This window comes from Cydia pomonella, chromosome 11 (genome assembly GCF_033807575.1).
Source record: "Cydia pomonella isolate Wapato2018A chromosome 11, ilCydPomo1, whole genome shotgun sequence".
NCBI lineage: Eukaryota > Metazoa > Arthropoda > Insecta > Lepidoptera > Tortricidae > Cydia > Cydia pomonella.
In genome coordinates, this window is record NC_084713.1 from 4,097,398 (window position 1) to 4,114,708 (window position 17,311).

The 17,311-nt window shown below is 34.2% G+C and overlaps 1 protein-coding gene and 1 long non-coding RNA gene across 2 annotated transcripts in view; one reads left to right on the forward strand and one right to left on the reverse strand.

Moving 5' to 3' along the window:
- Positions 1 to 17,311, forward strand: part of LOC133522666 (uncharacterized) — a 268,085-nt gene that overhangs the window by 51,790 nt on the left and 198,984 nt on the right. The gene's annotated exons all lie outside the window — the stretch shown is intronic.
- LOC133522658 (uncharacterized) lies at positions 2,733 to 16,807 on the reverse strand. The gene is made up of 6 exons (XM_061858050.1): positions 15,930 to 16,807; positions 13,124 to 13,284; positions 10,276 to 10,410; positions 8,169 to 8,373; positions 7,262 to 7,406; positions 2,733 to 6,382 (listed from the first exon to the last, which is right to left on the reverse strand). The coding sequence occupies exons 1-6, from the start codon at positions 16,015 to 16,017 to the stop codon at positions 6,226 to 6,228; spliced, it is 891 nt and encodes a 296-aa protein (XP_061714034.1). The 5' UTR covers positions 16,018 to 16,807; the 3' UTR covers positions 2,733 to 6,225.

The following is a 17,311-nucleotide window of genomic DNA, read 5'->3' on the forward strand; positions in this document are numbered from 1 at the left end:
AATTCATTCACATTTTCATTCAATCTAGCCGTAATTATTTGGTCTCTCTGGGGGCGTATTCAGACACATACAATATGAAACCACACTTAAAACATCATTGCGTGTTTGGTAAATAATGCTTTTAGTACCAGAGTTCTAAATCCTTTGCAACATATCTATAACGGCCCGATTCGAACTTTAAGATAGGTACGTCAAAAAATTCCTAAAGATACGATATGGATTGGATATGTCACTATCAAAGGTGACGTTTTTGTTTGAAGAAACATTTAGCAAGTCGGGCCGCTAGTACCTAAATTCAACGATCAAGAACATCAATTGCGTCTATCTTTATTTCGATAGCTTGAACTCATTGTCTCAAGTATTCCGCCAGGGGAATAATCAATTATAAAATAAATAAAGAAATATTGTAGACATTCTTACACAAATTGACTACGATCAATAGCCCATACATAGTAAGGTCAAGAAGGCTTGTGTTGTGGGTATTCTGTATATAATATATACATTTTTAAATTCATAGAACCCATGACTTAAGTTTAAGGACGACCTGTTTGGCCTAGTGCGTAGTGACCCTGCCTACGAAGCTGATGGTCCCGGGTTCAAATCCTGGTAAGGGCATTTATTCGTGTGATGAGCATGGATATTTGTTCCTGAGTCATGGGTGTTTTCTATGTATTTAAGTATTTATAAATATTTATATATTATATATATCGTTGTCTAAGTACCCTCAACACAAGCCTTATTGAGCTTACTGTGGGACTTAGTCAATAAAATTTGTGTAATAATGTCCTATAATATTTATATTTATTTATTTATTTATGACTTACGAGCATATATCTGTGTTCATCACACAATTTATGGCCTTATCGGAATTAGAACCCAGGACTAACAGATTTTGACGTTTAAGAGAATTAGGGATTGGAATTAGAGCTATTTACATTTTAATCGAAAAAAAAAAATTGCTAAAACCATAGACCATCCGATCTTAAATAGGAATTGTCTGAAACGGCCTTAATGTATACGCTGCTTAAAAAAGTGAAACTGAATGAATGAATGATAAGAATCGATACTCTAGCGCTCTGCCATATGCCTGATGGCAGAGCGCTGGAGTATCGATCCAGAACCTGTGAAAGTGAGTTCAAGTCTCACCCAAGGCAGTATTTTTTCACTTTTAAATTTATTCTAAGCTGCTTGTTAAAAATTATTTAAATGAATGTTCTTATAATGTAATAATAATATTTTAGACATTCGTCGTCATTTATATTGATTGGTTTATTAACAAATATTTGTTTATTTCATACATTTAAATATTAAATACAAGTAGTATGTTTTATACATAATAATAAACATTTTGGCAATAGCTATATTATTATAGAATAGGTAGATAGATAGAAAAACATTTATTCGCTTGCCACAATACACACAACTAAACAAAAAAATAATACAAACAATAGCAACACCAAAATAAAAATTAAATAAAGAACAAAAAACATCAATAAAAGGTAATGTGTGCTGTGTGCGTTGCAGCAAAACAAAAGGGTTCTGGCTCAGTAATACGCTCCACTCTTTCGGGTGAAGCACTGATAATTCTGCTAGAACCCAGATCACGAACAGATTAACGATATAAAAAAAACATATATATAGGTATCGGCACTAAACAAACTGTTAATAATTTATTTTAAAGTGCGTATAGTTACATAGTTAGTCCATCGGTTCCTCACTCTGTAGCCCTCACCATCGGCAGCTTGGGCCCTGCCCCACTGCTGCCGGCACCCTAAGTTAGGTTTTTATTATGTGTTCATATATTGTACTGTTTTGTAAATGTTTTTATATTTTACTTTTACATGCATATTTTAAAAACCCTGACCTGAGAAGAATGATAAATAAAGAACAATTAATATGTAATAGTAAAATCATATTGGAACAGTATTTGATAGTTCTAAATACTCCTCTAGTACGTTTAGAATAATCATATTAACGTATGCAAATGTTTGTTTATTGAACTCGCAATGAATGCGGTGAAATTAATGTGTTTTAGCCTCAATTTGGTAGCTTTAGTGTACGTAAATTATTTAAATTTATGACTAGAATTAATTTAAACCCTACACGAATTTATTTGCATTAGAAAAATGTGTTTGCGTGTGATTATTCAATTTTGTATGATTTTTATTTTACAGAAAAATGGAAAATAGCCAGTAAGAATAGATTGTGTCACAAAAGAGCTCAACGAGGGGGGGCGGGTTTAGGGGCGGCAACGTGTATGTAACTCCTCTGGAGTTGCAGGCGTACATAAGCTACGGAGGCTGCTTACCATCAGGCGGGCCGTATGCTTGTTTGCCACCGACGGAGTATAAAAAAAAGAGCAAAATGACATATGTATTTACTTTGCTCCCAGCTCCAACCCAATCCAATTTCATTGATGGAACTTGATTGAATCCTGAACGAAGTAAGGGATTCAAGTGTAAACGCCCATGGTGGAATTTTGTTCATGAATGTTCCAAAGTATTGTTTAACCTAAAATTTGTAGACAAAAATGAAAAATATCGTGACCAAGAACAGAAAAGTGCTACTTTGATTCCTCCTAGCGGGGTAGAAAAAGCGCTTTTCCTAATAGGTGATGTCAAAAAGTATTTTTCACCGGTCTCGTGAGAAATTATTCATCATTTAATCTATAGATTATTTAACAACACCAACATTTATGGTACTAACCGGAAAAAAGTAATGAAAATACAATATTCATCATGGAAATATTTACTCTTTAATGTCATCTAAAATAAATAGAGAAGCTTATACTAAAAACAAACTTCTGCACTAATTATAAGGATAAACTCTGAAAGACACGACTAACATACATACTTTGTAGTTAATAACACATTCATTATATCACAAAAATACATAATTAAGTACTGTAAAACATTGCATTTAAGTACGGTACGTAATATATGAAGACATGTTTTCCTTTTCATGTATTATAAAAATATTAGATTAGCTAACTAAAATATAAAACCTCTTAATAATCTCGTAAGGGACACAGAAGTATATTAGTCTATCCTAGCGGCGGTAGCATGGTCGCATTTATCGCCTGTCACCATGTCTGTCACGTTTCAACAAGTAAGTAAATGCGAAAGTGACAGGTATAGTGACAGGCAATAAAAATGCAACAAAGCTGCCGCCGCACGTTCAAACAACGCATTTTTTGTTAAAAGGGGCTACTGCAAATTTGTAGTTTTTATTTGGAATTTTTACATGTTTTAACCGAAAGCAAACAAATGAAAAAAATATTCTGAAACTAGGCTTTATTTGCTAGAGCTGATTCGAAGCAAAACCTTAAACGATAGAAAGAAAATCGCGAAAACACATCTAATCTTCATTTGTTTTATATCGTTACCCAGTAGGGCTATGATAGTCGGCTCTTTATCATTTGTCATCATGCCTGTCACGTTCTAACAAGTATGTAAGTGCGAAAGTGACGGGCATAGTGACAAGCGGTAAAAATGTAACCATGCTGCCTCTGCTGCACACCATAGCAGTATAATTTTAGTATAAGATAGCTAATAACACAGGTGAAAACCGTAGAAGGATAAAAATTGGCGCAATTTTTTTTTGGTCTACGTAGGGAAGGTTGACCGACTTGGACGACTTAACTCATTGAAAAAAAAAATTATCGTATATCGTATCATAAATGTTGCCTCCTATTTTTCCCTAATCAGAACACGATACCGATTTCGCCTTGATTTGACTAGTAAAATTTTAAACAGAAATATACTACGAGTATCAGAATACTCGTAATTCAGATAAAACATTAACACCCGTGCGATTGCCTTATATTCTGTCGCAATTTACGCGCGGCGCGGCGCGTCATATTCTTTGCTCTTTATAATTTTCCTGGCTTGCCCCCTTTTAACAAATATCCTGTTATCATTTTAAATGATATAAATGAAATATAAATAAATATTAAATATTATAGGACATTATTACACAAATTGACTAAGTCCCACAGTAAGCTCAATAAGGCTTGTGTTGAGGGTACTTAGACAATGATATAAATATGATATAAATATTTATAAATACTTAAATACATGGAAAACACCCATGACTCATAAACAAATATCCATGCTCATCACACGAATAAATGCCCTTACCAGGATGATATAAATTAAAACATCATACGCGATGATAAAATAAAAATTTAAAACATTAATCCTAAAAACATTGAAAAATTATTTTACTATATATTTTATGTCAATTTTCAACCAAAAAATCACTAACAAGAATACCTATTCCTCAAAACCTCGTATCTACTACTCATTCGGTACGAAGATATGAGGTTTACAATAACAAATTTTAATGTATTATTACTTTTTAGTGAGTTTTGGTTCATAATTAAACTTAACTAAAAAAATGCACTGGCTGAACGAGTATATAAGAGCGCACCTTCATCATTTCAAAATGAAGTAAATACATGTACGAACATTTGTACAGTCAGCTGCAGGGAAAAGGTATCCCCCGTGCATAGAAGTTTGTATACAAAGGCTAATAATATTGCTGACTATACATCCAGCTGCAAAAGTCCATACCCGCTTCCATTCATGAAGTTCCATTCAAAGTGAGTATGTACTTTTGCAGCTCGCGTACCATATTTATATTCTTGATTGGTACATTGGTACTCCCACTGATTGGTACATTCAAAATGCAATAAAAGTCGTGTGTAAGATGCACACCTATCACCAAGACGATCGTCAAGATACCAAATCAAACCTCTCTGTAATAAATAAATGCAAAACTTAATAATATTAATTAATTTAATAAGCCGTTTTGTTTTATTGCTTCGAAAACTTTGTTATTTTCTTTAAGAATAATTTATTGTAACAAACAAAATTAAGTTTAATTAACATGTTATAGTAAACACCCCTATAATGGAACAGGCACCAGTAATGGGATGGTATAGACAAATCCTGTAAAACAAGTAATTACCATCAGTTTTTAATCGCTGCCAACATTTTATAACAAACAAGAGCCATAGAACTGCTTAAGTATAATTTTTCATTGATATTTGTTAGTTTGAAAATGAATGGCGCCATACATCCCATGACTGGAGGATAAAACCATAGTTTTGTTTAAAAATATTGAAACCAATTGCAGTAGCTTTCATTAAATACATAGAAAACATATATGACGAATTGGACATTCAACTTTTAAAGCATAAAGTGGTAGACATTTTACAGATGTCAGTGAAATAACAAAAATAATCCAAAATTTCTCTTAAATATCCCATGATTTGTGGCGTTAACATATGTATTAAATATAAAATAAAACGTGTTTTTTTGGCCTACAAACTGTTACGCAGTTTAGGCAAGTTGTAAGGATATAATATAAAACGTGTTTTTTGGCCTACAAACTGTTACTTACGCAGTTTAGCTAAGTTGTAAGGATATAATATAAAACGTGTTTTTTCTTTGGCCTACAAACTGTTACGCAGTTTAGCCAAGTTGTAAGGATATAATATAAAACGTGTTTTTTCTTTGGCCTACAAACTGTTACGCAGTTTAGGCAAGTTGTAAGGATATAATATAAAACGTGTTTTTTGGCCTACAAACTGTTACTTACGCAGTTTAGCTAAGTTGTAAGGATATAATATAAAACGTGTTTTTTCTTTGGCCTACAAACTGTTACGCAGTTTAGCCAAGTTGTAAGGATATAATATAAAACGTGTTTTTTCTTTGGCCTACAAACTGTTACGCAGTTTAGCCAAGTTGTAAGGATATAATATAAAACGTGTTGTAAGTTGTAAGGAAAACATTGTATGTTAAGAGGAAAGTATAGCACGTAATTGTCAATACAAAAATAGATAATGTTTTTCCTCTTCTAAATATTTTCCATTCCTCATTATTTTTAGTATGTTCTTGACACAATGAAAAACTAGGTTTATAGGATTCCTTTTTTTTTCAAAAAATTTCAAAACAAAAAAAGTTATTTGTTTCAAAAAAGCGAAACCTAGAACATATATTATGTTGAAGCGATCAAAATCAAAGTGATTTGTTAAGATTTAATTAGAGGAAAAGGTTTTTTCCTGAAATGGAATTTCATAGATAAAGTACCGTTATTTCGTTAGGATCGCAAAGCTATTCTTCCCTCTTAAGGTTTTCGTGTAAAAAATAAAAACAAAAAGAAATGTCACATCAGAATCGGCTTCCACATTCGAACCCAAAAAGTTCCACTCTTAGTCTTTCACTTAAATTTAGGTACTATACTTCCTAAAGACGGGGCAAAGAAGTCTGGTTGGCGGGCGACAGGTTCCGCCATCATTTCTTTTTCAGTGTGGTGAGTTAGAACCAGCAATGTTTTGAAGCCAGTGTTCTTACCCAGGCCCACATCTTGCTCGATCCTGTAAATTATGTCTTCATTTAACAATTTATTTCAAGCAGAAACGTCTGCGGGCTACACATTTCCTTGATTTTTTTTATACATGCCTCGCATTTATTCCTGATAAACTATAACATACAAAAGTATAACACAACAAGGAAATTTAAACATTAACTCCTTAGTATATTAAACCCAAAAGTCAGCGCTGGTCTTCCTACGAGACCATTTGTGGGTCACGAACGCAACTGTACGACATGGCATAAAACTGGACGCGACTTTGCGGCGGCGAAAGGAAGGCGATCAAAGCCATCTAGTCATGACAAAAGGCCATGTCGTACACGTGCTGGTAGATAACAAGATCATTCGTGACATGACTTAAACTGGCCACACCTGGGGCCAGTAACAGTTTGAGGTGTGAGTGGGATCAGTCAGATCAGGGGTCTTTCAAGCCGCGACACTGCCAAGTATGCCGTTAAGGCGTATAAACATAAAGAAAGGAATGGAAAGATTCACACGCTTCTGGTAAGCCTCCGTAGCTCAATCGGTATTAACGATTGCACCGGTGTTCCAAAAGGTCGCAAATTCAAGTTTTACCGGAGGTGATGAATTTCCCATTTTTCCCTTTAATATCAATTATGTTTTTACTCGTATTATCATTAAAACCCTTTACATTAGAACTTTATTATGATAACTATATAATAACCACCGGGTTATGGTTGCATTTGAAAATTGTAGTATTGCAGTGCAACATTACGCAATTTTGCAAAGGACAAAATCGATGTCCCCGCCTGGAATTTTGAAGGAAGCAATGATTTCGATAGCAACATCGCATCGCAATGCTGCAGCAGTAACGCTGATTCAGTCTGAAACAGAACGGTACCTTAATGGTAAATATACTTACATATCTCCGATAAACAACACTCTACTAGGATCAGTCACAAACGCCCGTCTCATCGCAAGCACTCCAAAGTCCTGGGACGGCTTTCCCAATCCGATGGGTTTCCTTTTTACTAATTCCGATACCAATTCGGCGGCGAACGCTACACCTGTAAGATAATAGTAGGTTATATAGACTGCTTCATAATGAAAAACGTTAAAATACGAGTATGGGTTTATAAAAGGGGCTGAATTATCGAGTTCTTTTTTTAAATGTAGGATAGGCAGGCGTTTGATCACAATCTCACCTGCACATACAACAATCATACGAGTTTTTGAATGCATAATTATGTACAGCCACACACACATATTCTATACTCTCTATGATGCGTTCATTAACAGCATATTTCGACCGCTATTGCGGCATTTGATCACACTGTTTGAAATTGACAGCTCATTTCGAATAGGACATCATCTAGAACGTTCATAGAAATGGGGTCAAATCAAATGAAAAATAGGATCTTTTGATTTATTTATCCCATCTTTAGCAGAAAGACTATGTCTTTAACAATCTTTAGCTGGTAATCTTACCGATAGATGAAATTAAGTTTTATAATACTACATTACTGTTATAATACATAATATACATATCGGTAGTTTATTTTTGGCTGTGGTGGTGATAGCGTGGTACCAAACACTTGGGTGCAACAAAGTTTACCAGAAGGCATTTACCACTGCGTTACCATCTTTTACATTAATCAATATTAAGTGGAAATCCGTGGTCTCTGCCTACCCTTTCGAGAAATAAGCGTGATTATATGTATGTAATATTAAGTAGTATATGAATTTTGGTCAAAAAATTCCTATTATTTGGTCCAGGTACACTTTGAGAATACAAGTTTTATACACGAATTATCCTGTCAATAGATTACCTGCTGCCATTTGTCCATTGAACGGCACATATTTATCCGTCGGTCCGTTCATAAAGAGGACTTCAGGCCTCCTCAGATACGTCGTGGCTTTGTACATCTTGGGCAGGTTCACTTTGTAGTCGCTGTCAAACGCCACTGCCCCGATGTCGGCGTCATCGATAAGGTACTCGGCGAAGTCCGCAAAGTTATCGTGGACGACATCTGGCTGGTAAAGGTATGGTGAGTTTTGATTGACGGCTCTTAGATAAGGGTACTGTTTAATAGGTCAAGTATCACGCAACATAGGAGGAATATAATAAATAATATATGTCACTGATTAAAACTTTTACTAACTACTGACACTAACAAATATGGATGGTTGTAAATCTGAAATAAATATTTTCAATTTCAATTTACGATTTTTATTTACGGAAACGGGACTTTATTGCATAGTGTTCAAAATGTTCAGGTTGATAAACAAGACCAAGTCTGGGTAGTTCGAAAAACTGGCGCAGCTGATGTTGATATCAACTTTAGCCAGCTTTCACCGAGACCACAGGGAGAATGCCGTCCGCAAAATGTCGGAGGTAATTTTAAAACTTATTATACACGATTGAGTTCCATTGTTGTAAATAAAAAGGTATAAGAAATGTGGTCGAGTTGCAAAGCTATGTAGCCCGTTCAATGCAAATCATCATGTAACGTAAAGGAAAAGTACCTAACACTAAGACACCAAATAAGTTGTGGAAGAAATTTCTCATAAACTTGTCTGGGTGCCCGGCGACCTTCGTGCGGTAAAATATTCCGTTCAGCGGCTAAGTCTGGCAATCCAACGGGGAAATGAAGCAAGTGCCCTTGGGACATCTCCAGATTTAATGTGTTTTTAACCATAGAGACTATACATCTCTATTGTATTGTAGTAATTATTTATTTTAAGATTATTATAATGTAATGTTTACCCAGGTATTGGCTGTTGTATTTATAAATGTTGTTATGTATTTTTCATGTCACTATATGATGTTACTATAAATGTTGTATTGACTTGTAAAAGAGCCCTTGAGGCCTACTTGCAGAATAAATATTTGAATTTTGAATTTGAATTTTGAATTTTGACGATACCCCAGGCAACTCTATTAGGTTTTAGAGACGAAAACTGCTAATGTGTATTTTTTGTATATTACATAAGAATTACTCCACAAACTAAATTGAATATACCTAGATATGAGATAACAGAACTGTGATGTCACTAAGGTGACATTTGTATATTGGGAAAATATCGATTTTACTCCCCAAACTAACTACTTTAGTTCTATAACTAAATATGTACAATGACGAAGCTATTCTAATTTAAAAAAATTAAAATTTTGATATATATGATTATAACTAAATATATACAATGACGAAGAAATTCTAATTTAAAATTTTGTATTTAGTAAGCGTAACGATATTAAATATTATGCACAAAGCAAAAAATATTCAAAAAACTAATAGGTTGCTTTATTTTTAACAAAGGGATATTTCACAGACACTCTTTGGGTACGAGTAGCAGAACGAAAACCTTAACTACATCAATAAAATTAATATTACAGTTGAATTTATCTATTTGTGTAGGACGTCAAACGAAATAAATACAATATTATTATTTAATATATTGAATTAAATTGCAAAAACAGGTTAATAAACAATACAAAAATTAACATATAAAATTACTAGATACAAGAATGAAACAGGTTCCTGCGGCAGGATCCCGAAGATGGCTGCGTTACCCCGCTGAACTGACTGAATGCGTTGAGCGAGGTAACTGCCACGTCTCCGGTCCCCGGTAGTTTTGATATCAAAATTATGTAACTGTTATCATTCGACATGTTCGGACTTCCTACATCTGAAAATATCGATATGAACATAGTCCCAAAAATATGTATACACGACCTATTGCCCATATAATATATAAGGTGTATACATATTTTTGGCTCTGTATCGTCCGCATCTATATTTTCAGACGTGACCGTACATGCATTTGCGGGAGCGAGACGCGCGCGAATGTTAACAAGATGACATCATTTGACATAAAAATGTAAGTTCGAATTGGCCTTCGGTATTATGTTACAAACAAGATTACAATACTTACTCCATGTTTCGTTTTGAATCCGTTCGCTTCAAACATTTTTTTCGTTTCTGAACATGTTAAACAAAACACGTGCTTGTCGAAATTAACTGACTTAAGATATTCGACCATTGCTACTGAGGGAGTGATCAGCTTTTCCTGAAAAAAATATGGCTGTTATAAATAAGAATCATGATAAAATTAAAATAACAATACGTGACGACCGGTCTGGCCTAGTAGGTTGTCTGAGTATCGTTGTCTGAGTACCCACAACACAAACCTTCTTGACTTAGCGTTGAACTTAGACAATTTGTGTAAGAATGTCCCTATTTATTTATTTATAACACATATGTTGTTTGAGTTATCGAAAAGGCTAGTCAACTTCACAGGTGACCGAAGAGCTGGCAGCTTCCTCGCACAACGTATTAGCATCCTCGGCACTATGCCAAAGGCGACAAACTTTTTAGGCGTATTTTAATTTGATTTAGTATTCGTTTTTAAGTTTAATTTAGTTTTATTTAATAGGTAAGTTAGTTTATTTGTATAAATGTACCATATATATTGTAGATTAGGTTTATTGCATGTTGGCTATAATGCATAGTGCGTTGCAGTGATGGAGGGTTGGCCACCCTTCTGGCATAAATAAAATACTTAAGGCGCCGTAGGTTCGTGCTCTTCTCTCACTCTCACTGGTATCATGTTTTAGAATTTTAATTTGTTGTAAATTAAAAAAAAAGTAAAGTTAAAGATAGTTTATTATTAAAGTAGGCATATTACAAGGCGCTTATGAACATCGAATAAAGCTACAGCTCTAACCCTACACTTCTGACATGAGAAGATTTAAATCCTTCTCATTTGGAGGAGGGTATCCCAATATGGGACAGGCAAGAAACTCGGCGGGACACATCTTTTCAAAACAACACATCGTATAATTAACATGCATTAAATAAGAAAAAATACTATTTAGATTACTACAGAAATCGTGTCATTAGATACAGGAGATACTTTTCATTATGGAAATTTGTTTTAAAATATATGTATGTACATCAAATCATACAAATACGTAGCTCTTTCAGAAAACATATCGAATTCTTACGAAAGGAAAAGAAAATAAAATCAATAAAAGAAATGCGAATATAAGTAGTAATCACCGAGTTTCCTTAATAATAAAATTGTACATTTTTAGAAGCAATTTCCATATTTTTAGCTTTTGTGCACATATTTTAAAGTGCGTTCTAGACCTGTATTAGTTTTTTTTTTCTTTCGAGCAAAACTCAAAAATCTGAATAAATTTTGAACAAGGAGAAACGTCTGCAAACGATGCTATTAAGCTTAGAATAAATTTAAAAGTGGAATAATACTGTCTTGGGACTGAGTATGGTAATCCGTGTCATAACAGGTCATGGACCATTTAACAAACATCTTTTCACAACAGGTGTCACATACAGTCCCCTATGCCGAGGTTGCATGGAGACAGAAGAAACAGCCTCTCACGTGGTGCTGGAATGCAGCAGAGTGACTCCATACAGGGCTAAACATCTTGGATCCCCGAGAGACCTCCCCGAGGTCCTACTCAACATAAAAGGTTTGATAGGATTCCTCGACCAGCTGGGCTGGCAGGACTAGCCCACCCCCAACATGTCACGCAAAATAGGTGCCAGTCGTCGAGTTGCGGAAAATCGCCCGTATACAATACAATACAAATACTGTCTTGGGTGAGACGCGACTCCGGCGCTCTGCCATTTGAGCCACCAAGACCTCATCCATAGGCAACAAATTTTTCCACCATATGGGTCTAGGGGACCCTAGCGACATCTACCGTAAGAAAGAAAGACACCCAAGTCAGTATATATCCACTTTGAAATTAATTCTAAGCTCAACAATCTGGTCTCAAACTGCTGAAGTCCTTAAAGAAAATCATCAAGATGCTAATTAAAATTTTAGCAACCGTATTGTTATCCAAAAAGTTACCTATATTTATATTTATTATACCATAGACTCGTATCGTGTTCAATATGATATACTGGACATAAAGATTTTTGGCTGAATTGTCGGCCTAATTCGAAGAATGATTAAGACACGTTAAAGATCTTGGAAAGATCTTTAAAAGATCGATAACTAAACGACATGTCAAAATTGACGTTTATTTCGATTCCGCTGTGATCCCAATAAGATCTATCTACGATATTTGTAACGTCAAAGTGACATTGGTTTCCCGAATCGAGTTGCTTGTGTCAATTATACGACATACAAACGATATCTAAATGGGTAATTCCACGAGACTGTAACGTCAGTTACCAATTTCTTCGTGTGTTCTTACTAAGTATTAATTGGGAGAATCAACTTTTTTGGTTTTGTTATCCTGTCCCGTTGTCCAAGGGACAACAGTGGCACAGTTTGTTTGAAGAGACGTTGTATGCCGTTCTATTAACATGATTAGTAGGGGGCCCATTATGGACATTGGTTATAACGACCACAAAAACGCAAGTTTAATACATTTAAGTACCATAAAATCAGTATTTCAATGAACTTTTGTCCCCTGGAGAACTAATCGTAACCATGGCAACGAGTGACGCTAAAAAGATGATACTCCCAATTAAGCAAATTTAAGTGTCTGTATGTCTGGCGTAGCCCTACAGGTAGATATCTGGATACTTAAATTTGCTTAATTAATGTAAGAACACACAAAAGAATTGGTAACTGACGTTACAGTCTCGTGGAACTACCCAAATGTGAAGTTATCTAAACCAGAACTTATCATTCATTATCGTATCTCATTCTTTGAATCGGGCCGATACTGGACACAAAGCTTTTTGGCTGAACTGTCTTTTTTTTTTCAAAACTTGTAATAAAAAATTAAAATCGTACTTACGAATCCCCCTGAGATACCAGCTTTATCGAACAATGTTGTATAGTTTTCTTTTGACCGCATACTATTATTTGAAACGAAATGTACTGTTTTTCCATTTTCTTTCATTAATCGGAAAAAGTCGCCAACTCCAGGTAATATTTTTGGCGTTAACCATAACACACCTGTAAAGCAAAATAAATCTTATTACGCAAACGATATAGTTTATAATATTTTATGTTTTGTTATGTAGTTTCGGGAAGGAACTATTTACTCGTGGCAAAAGAGTATGATTAGATAAAGAGAAATGAAAGAGATGGAGATATATTACTCATACACATCCTTAGTCGTCGACCGCTCGCTTGACTACCAGGCCAATTCAAGTTTATGTTATTATTAGATCTCATTCCGATATGATACTGATCTGTCAGTGTCTAGACTGATGTTTTTGAAGAAATGCCACTTCTGCAACTGACAGGTCAGTATCATATCGGAATAAAATCGAATAACTAAAACTCGAATTAGCCTGTATGGCAGGTCATTAGCAGAGACCGGAATTATTGTAGTATTATTGAACTGTCATAGGGTATTCTCATTTATCGACTTCCGATACACATATATACAATACAATACAATACAAATACACTTTATTGCACACCTCAATACAGAAACAGTACAAATAATACAACACATAAAGAAGAGGTAAACAACAGGCGGTCTTATCGCTAAAAAGCGATCTACAACAGGCGGTCTTATCGCTAAAAAGCTATCTCTTCCAGACAATTATATCGATAATTGTATCGATAAACATTGTTCTACATTGGTAGAACTGAAGTAATTAAATGTGAAATTAATTATTACATTTTACTTGTTTTATTGCAAATCAATATTTCACTTTTTCAACTACTTAAGATATATCTGGAAGAGATCGCTCATTAGCGATAAGATCACTTGTTATTTACCGCTACTTTTAATCTTTTTTAACCGACTTCAAAAAAGCAGGATATGTTACTCGATATCTCCGAGAATCGTGAACCGATTTTAATTTTTTTTTTAATCGAAGGTGTATAACCCTGAGATGGTCCCGTTGGCACCAAGTCGGGGGCTGATGATGGGATCTTGGAGAAATCGAGGGAACTCTTCAAATGTTATAGGGATGTTATAGGGGTTGGTAATTTCTGAAGTCGGTTATATTTTTTGTTAAAAAGTTTTTTCAATATGTTGTATTCAAATTGTATCGATTTTAGGTATATCGAAAGTCGAAAAATGAGAATCCCTAATGACAATTCGAACTGCCACGAGAATTCCGGCCTCTGGTAATAAGAAAGAAACAAAACATATGACACGCCGCGCGAAAATCACACATGTTTTCGTGATTTTCTATAGAGACAACTTGAACGTTTTAATGCTTTGGTTAAAGTCGGCCCTTGTAAATAAAGTATAGTTTCCATGTGATTTTTTATAGCATTTGTCCATGATTAAAACATGTAAAAATTATACATAAAAAGTACAATCTGCGTTTCCATTATTATCATCTTTGTGCAAAATTATTCTTAAGAAGCTGTCAATATTTTAATCACGCACACTGTCTATTCGTATCGGAGTAAATGAGATGGCAGTATAACTGTAGCTGAACCTGGTAAAGGGAGGTAATAAGTAAACTTTATTTTAATTTAAAAATATGTGGATTATTTGTGTGTAATAGTTAGCCGTTTATGTATAAACGTTTCCGCCGATTTCGTTCAATCATATATCGAGTACAGCCACGGCCTTTGAAATATAGGTACATACCATTTTTTGTTTTTGCTTTAGTAAAACAAATAGTTTTCCTAGGAAGGAAGCTTTAGGCCTATTTTTAGTTCATTTATTTAAGACAAATTTGTAAAAGGCTGTTTGTTTTCAAAACAATTATAAAATAATAATTGAATAGATTAATATTTTAGTTACTTATATCCTACACAACACAACAATTATACATTTCGCACAACAGCAAACAATACCAAAAAGTGTGCCCTAGCTATTAAAGCTATCGTACTTCAAGTTAAACATTTATTTGGCAAACAGGCCACAAGGGCACTTTTACACGTCAACATGGGATTTACATACAAGCAAAAAAAACATCAACATAATATAAAATACAACTGATTAAAAATATCAATTCAAACTAAAGTATTATTATTACTTAGAGATGTATAAAGTCTCTAATTTTTATATTATATACCTGAATAAATAACAATTTTTTTATAGTTTATCAAACTATCCTTAGAGATGTATAGGATTTCCAAGAGTCAAAATCCTGAAACATTCATTAAGATAAAAGAAACATACGAAAATCGAATGAGGTGTTTCACACACTAATAAAATTATACTCGAAAATAAACGTACTAAATATAATGGCCAGTCTCAGCTTAAACAGATCAGTCTACCGTACCTAACTGATACTTTTATTTTATCATGAATAAAAACAGCTTTTAAAGGTAAAAAAATAGTTAAACATTGATGACTAACCACAAAAATAATATCAGAAAACATTAGCAATGTACCTAGCTATCGGTATTACACAACGTTTCACATGTGTATGGGTACGTCAAAGTATAGATATCTTGTTAATTAATGATTCATATTATGTAAATTCACATAACTATTACTGGTGTTTTACAAACATACGTTTGCAATGATTCACTTCTATTTTCAGTGGTTTCATAGCTAGAACTATTCCATTGACAGTCTTATCAATAACAAACTATACGTTATCAATATAGTTTAAATATGAACCCTCACACTATTAGAACACAGTCTAAAATGGTTTGAAAAATAAATATCAACTCACCATCGCAATCCGAGAACACATGATCAAACGAGTCCAAAAACTGCTTAAAACCATCCGAATTCACTTCAGTAAGATTCACTGGGGCCATTATTAACACTATTTTGTAATAATTATTTAAGAACACGGTATTATTAATTGATAATATTATATTTTAGGAATAGAGCGTGCGTTTATAACCTCAATAGTATACGGAGTGCGATGCCAATGCCGCTGACGTGAATATAACCGAGGTTATACTACGCGAGTCCACTGTCTGACGTCATTCGGCATGTGGCGGCCGGCGATAGGATAAAGGCAGGGACAAACTGAGTCCACATACGTAATGTATGCAATGCGATATGACAATATGAACCCTGAAATTTGTATGTTTAGAAACATACAAATTTTAGGTACGTACAGTATGTTTCTTGTGCATAGGGATGGATAGTCATGTGTTGGGCGGACAGAATCACGTCAAAGACAAAAGCCGCATTTCAGGCTAGCGTGCACCGGGCCCTAGATAGAGCGGCTTGGAAAGCACTGGTGACAAGTGTCCACAGTCGTCACGTCCCTCAGCCACGAGTATACGACAAGGAAGAATTAGTATGTTTCCAAGTATAGACATTTCAGGGTTCAAATTTGAGGGCAGTGAATAATACCAAACAAACAACGGACACAAAGGAGAGAATTGGATTCGCGTGTGTGTGCACATACGCTAACGAAGAAGAAGGTTACAACATTTTGAAATGTCAATATACTTGTGTTGTAAGATAAGATAGGAAGTAATTAGATGAAGTATGATTCATCGTTGTAGGCTATTTATAAATGGCTTATGTGTTTATCTCTGCGATTAACTAACCTAGTAAACTACATTCTCTTAAGCTTTGTCTAGACTAAGGTATATTTGTATACCGAAAAGAGGTAAGTGAGTGGAATAGAACAGTAATATTCTAAGAATAAAATGTTTATTAAAAGTTATTAACAGTTTTTGTGTTACACGGTTGTAAAAATACATATAAATGAATAAAAAAATCGGATTGGAACTGCCGAAATAACCATTTTTTTATTTGAATTTATTGCATTGAATACAGTTTTCAAATATTGACTACGGTTGTAAGTGTTACGGTGGGGTGGTGAACCTATTTAATCTATTTTTATTTTACCTTAATTATTTACTTACAATTTCTGTGTATGATTTTTGTCAGTTATATATTATGAATTATGAAAAAGTAAGACATACTAAATATTTTATAACTGTCAATATCGGTAATAGACATCTATTGTCAAGTAGCAGTATTGATAAATCCGCTACTTGACGCTAGATGTCGACTATGAAAATAATAAGCGTTTTGGTAAGAAAACCGATGTATGTGGTGAGTACTCTATGCTTACTTATTTCTCTA

Coding starts and splice junctions, on each gene's coding strand:
- LOC133522658 (XM_061858050.1), bottom strand. CDS start 16,017: ATGGCCCCAGTGAATCTTACTGAAGTGAATTCGGATGGTTTTAAGCAG. Junction 13,285..15,929: donor TGTGTTCTCGGATTGCGATG/GTGAGTTGATAT, acceptor TTTGCTTTACAG/GTGTGTTATGGTTAACGCCA. Junction 6,383..7,261: donor GTGTTGTTTATCGGAGATAT/GTAAGTATATTT, acceptor CATAATTTACAG/GATCGAGCAAGATGTGGGCC.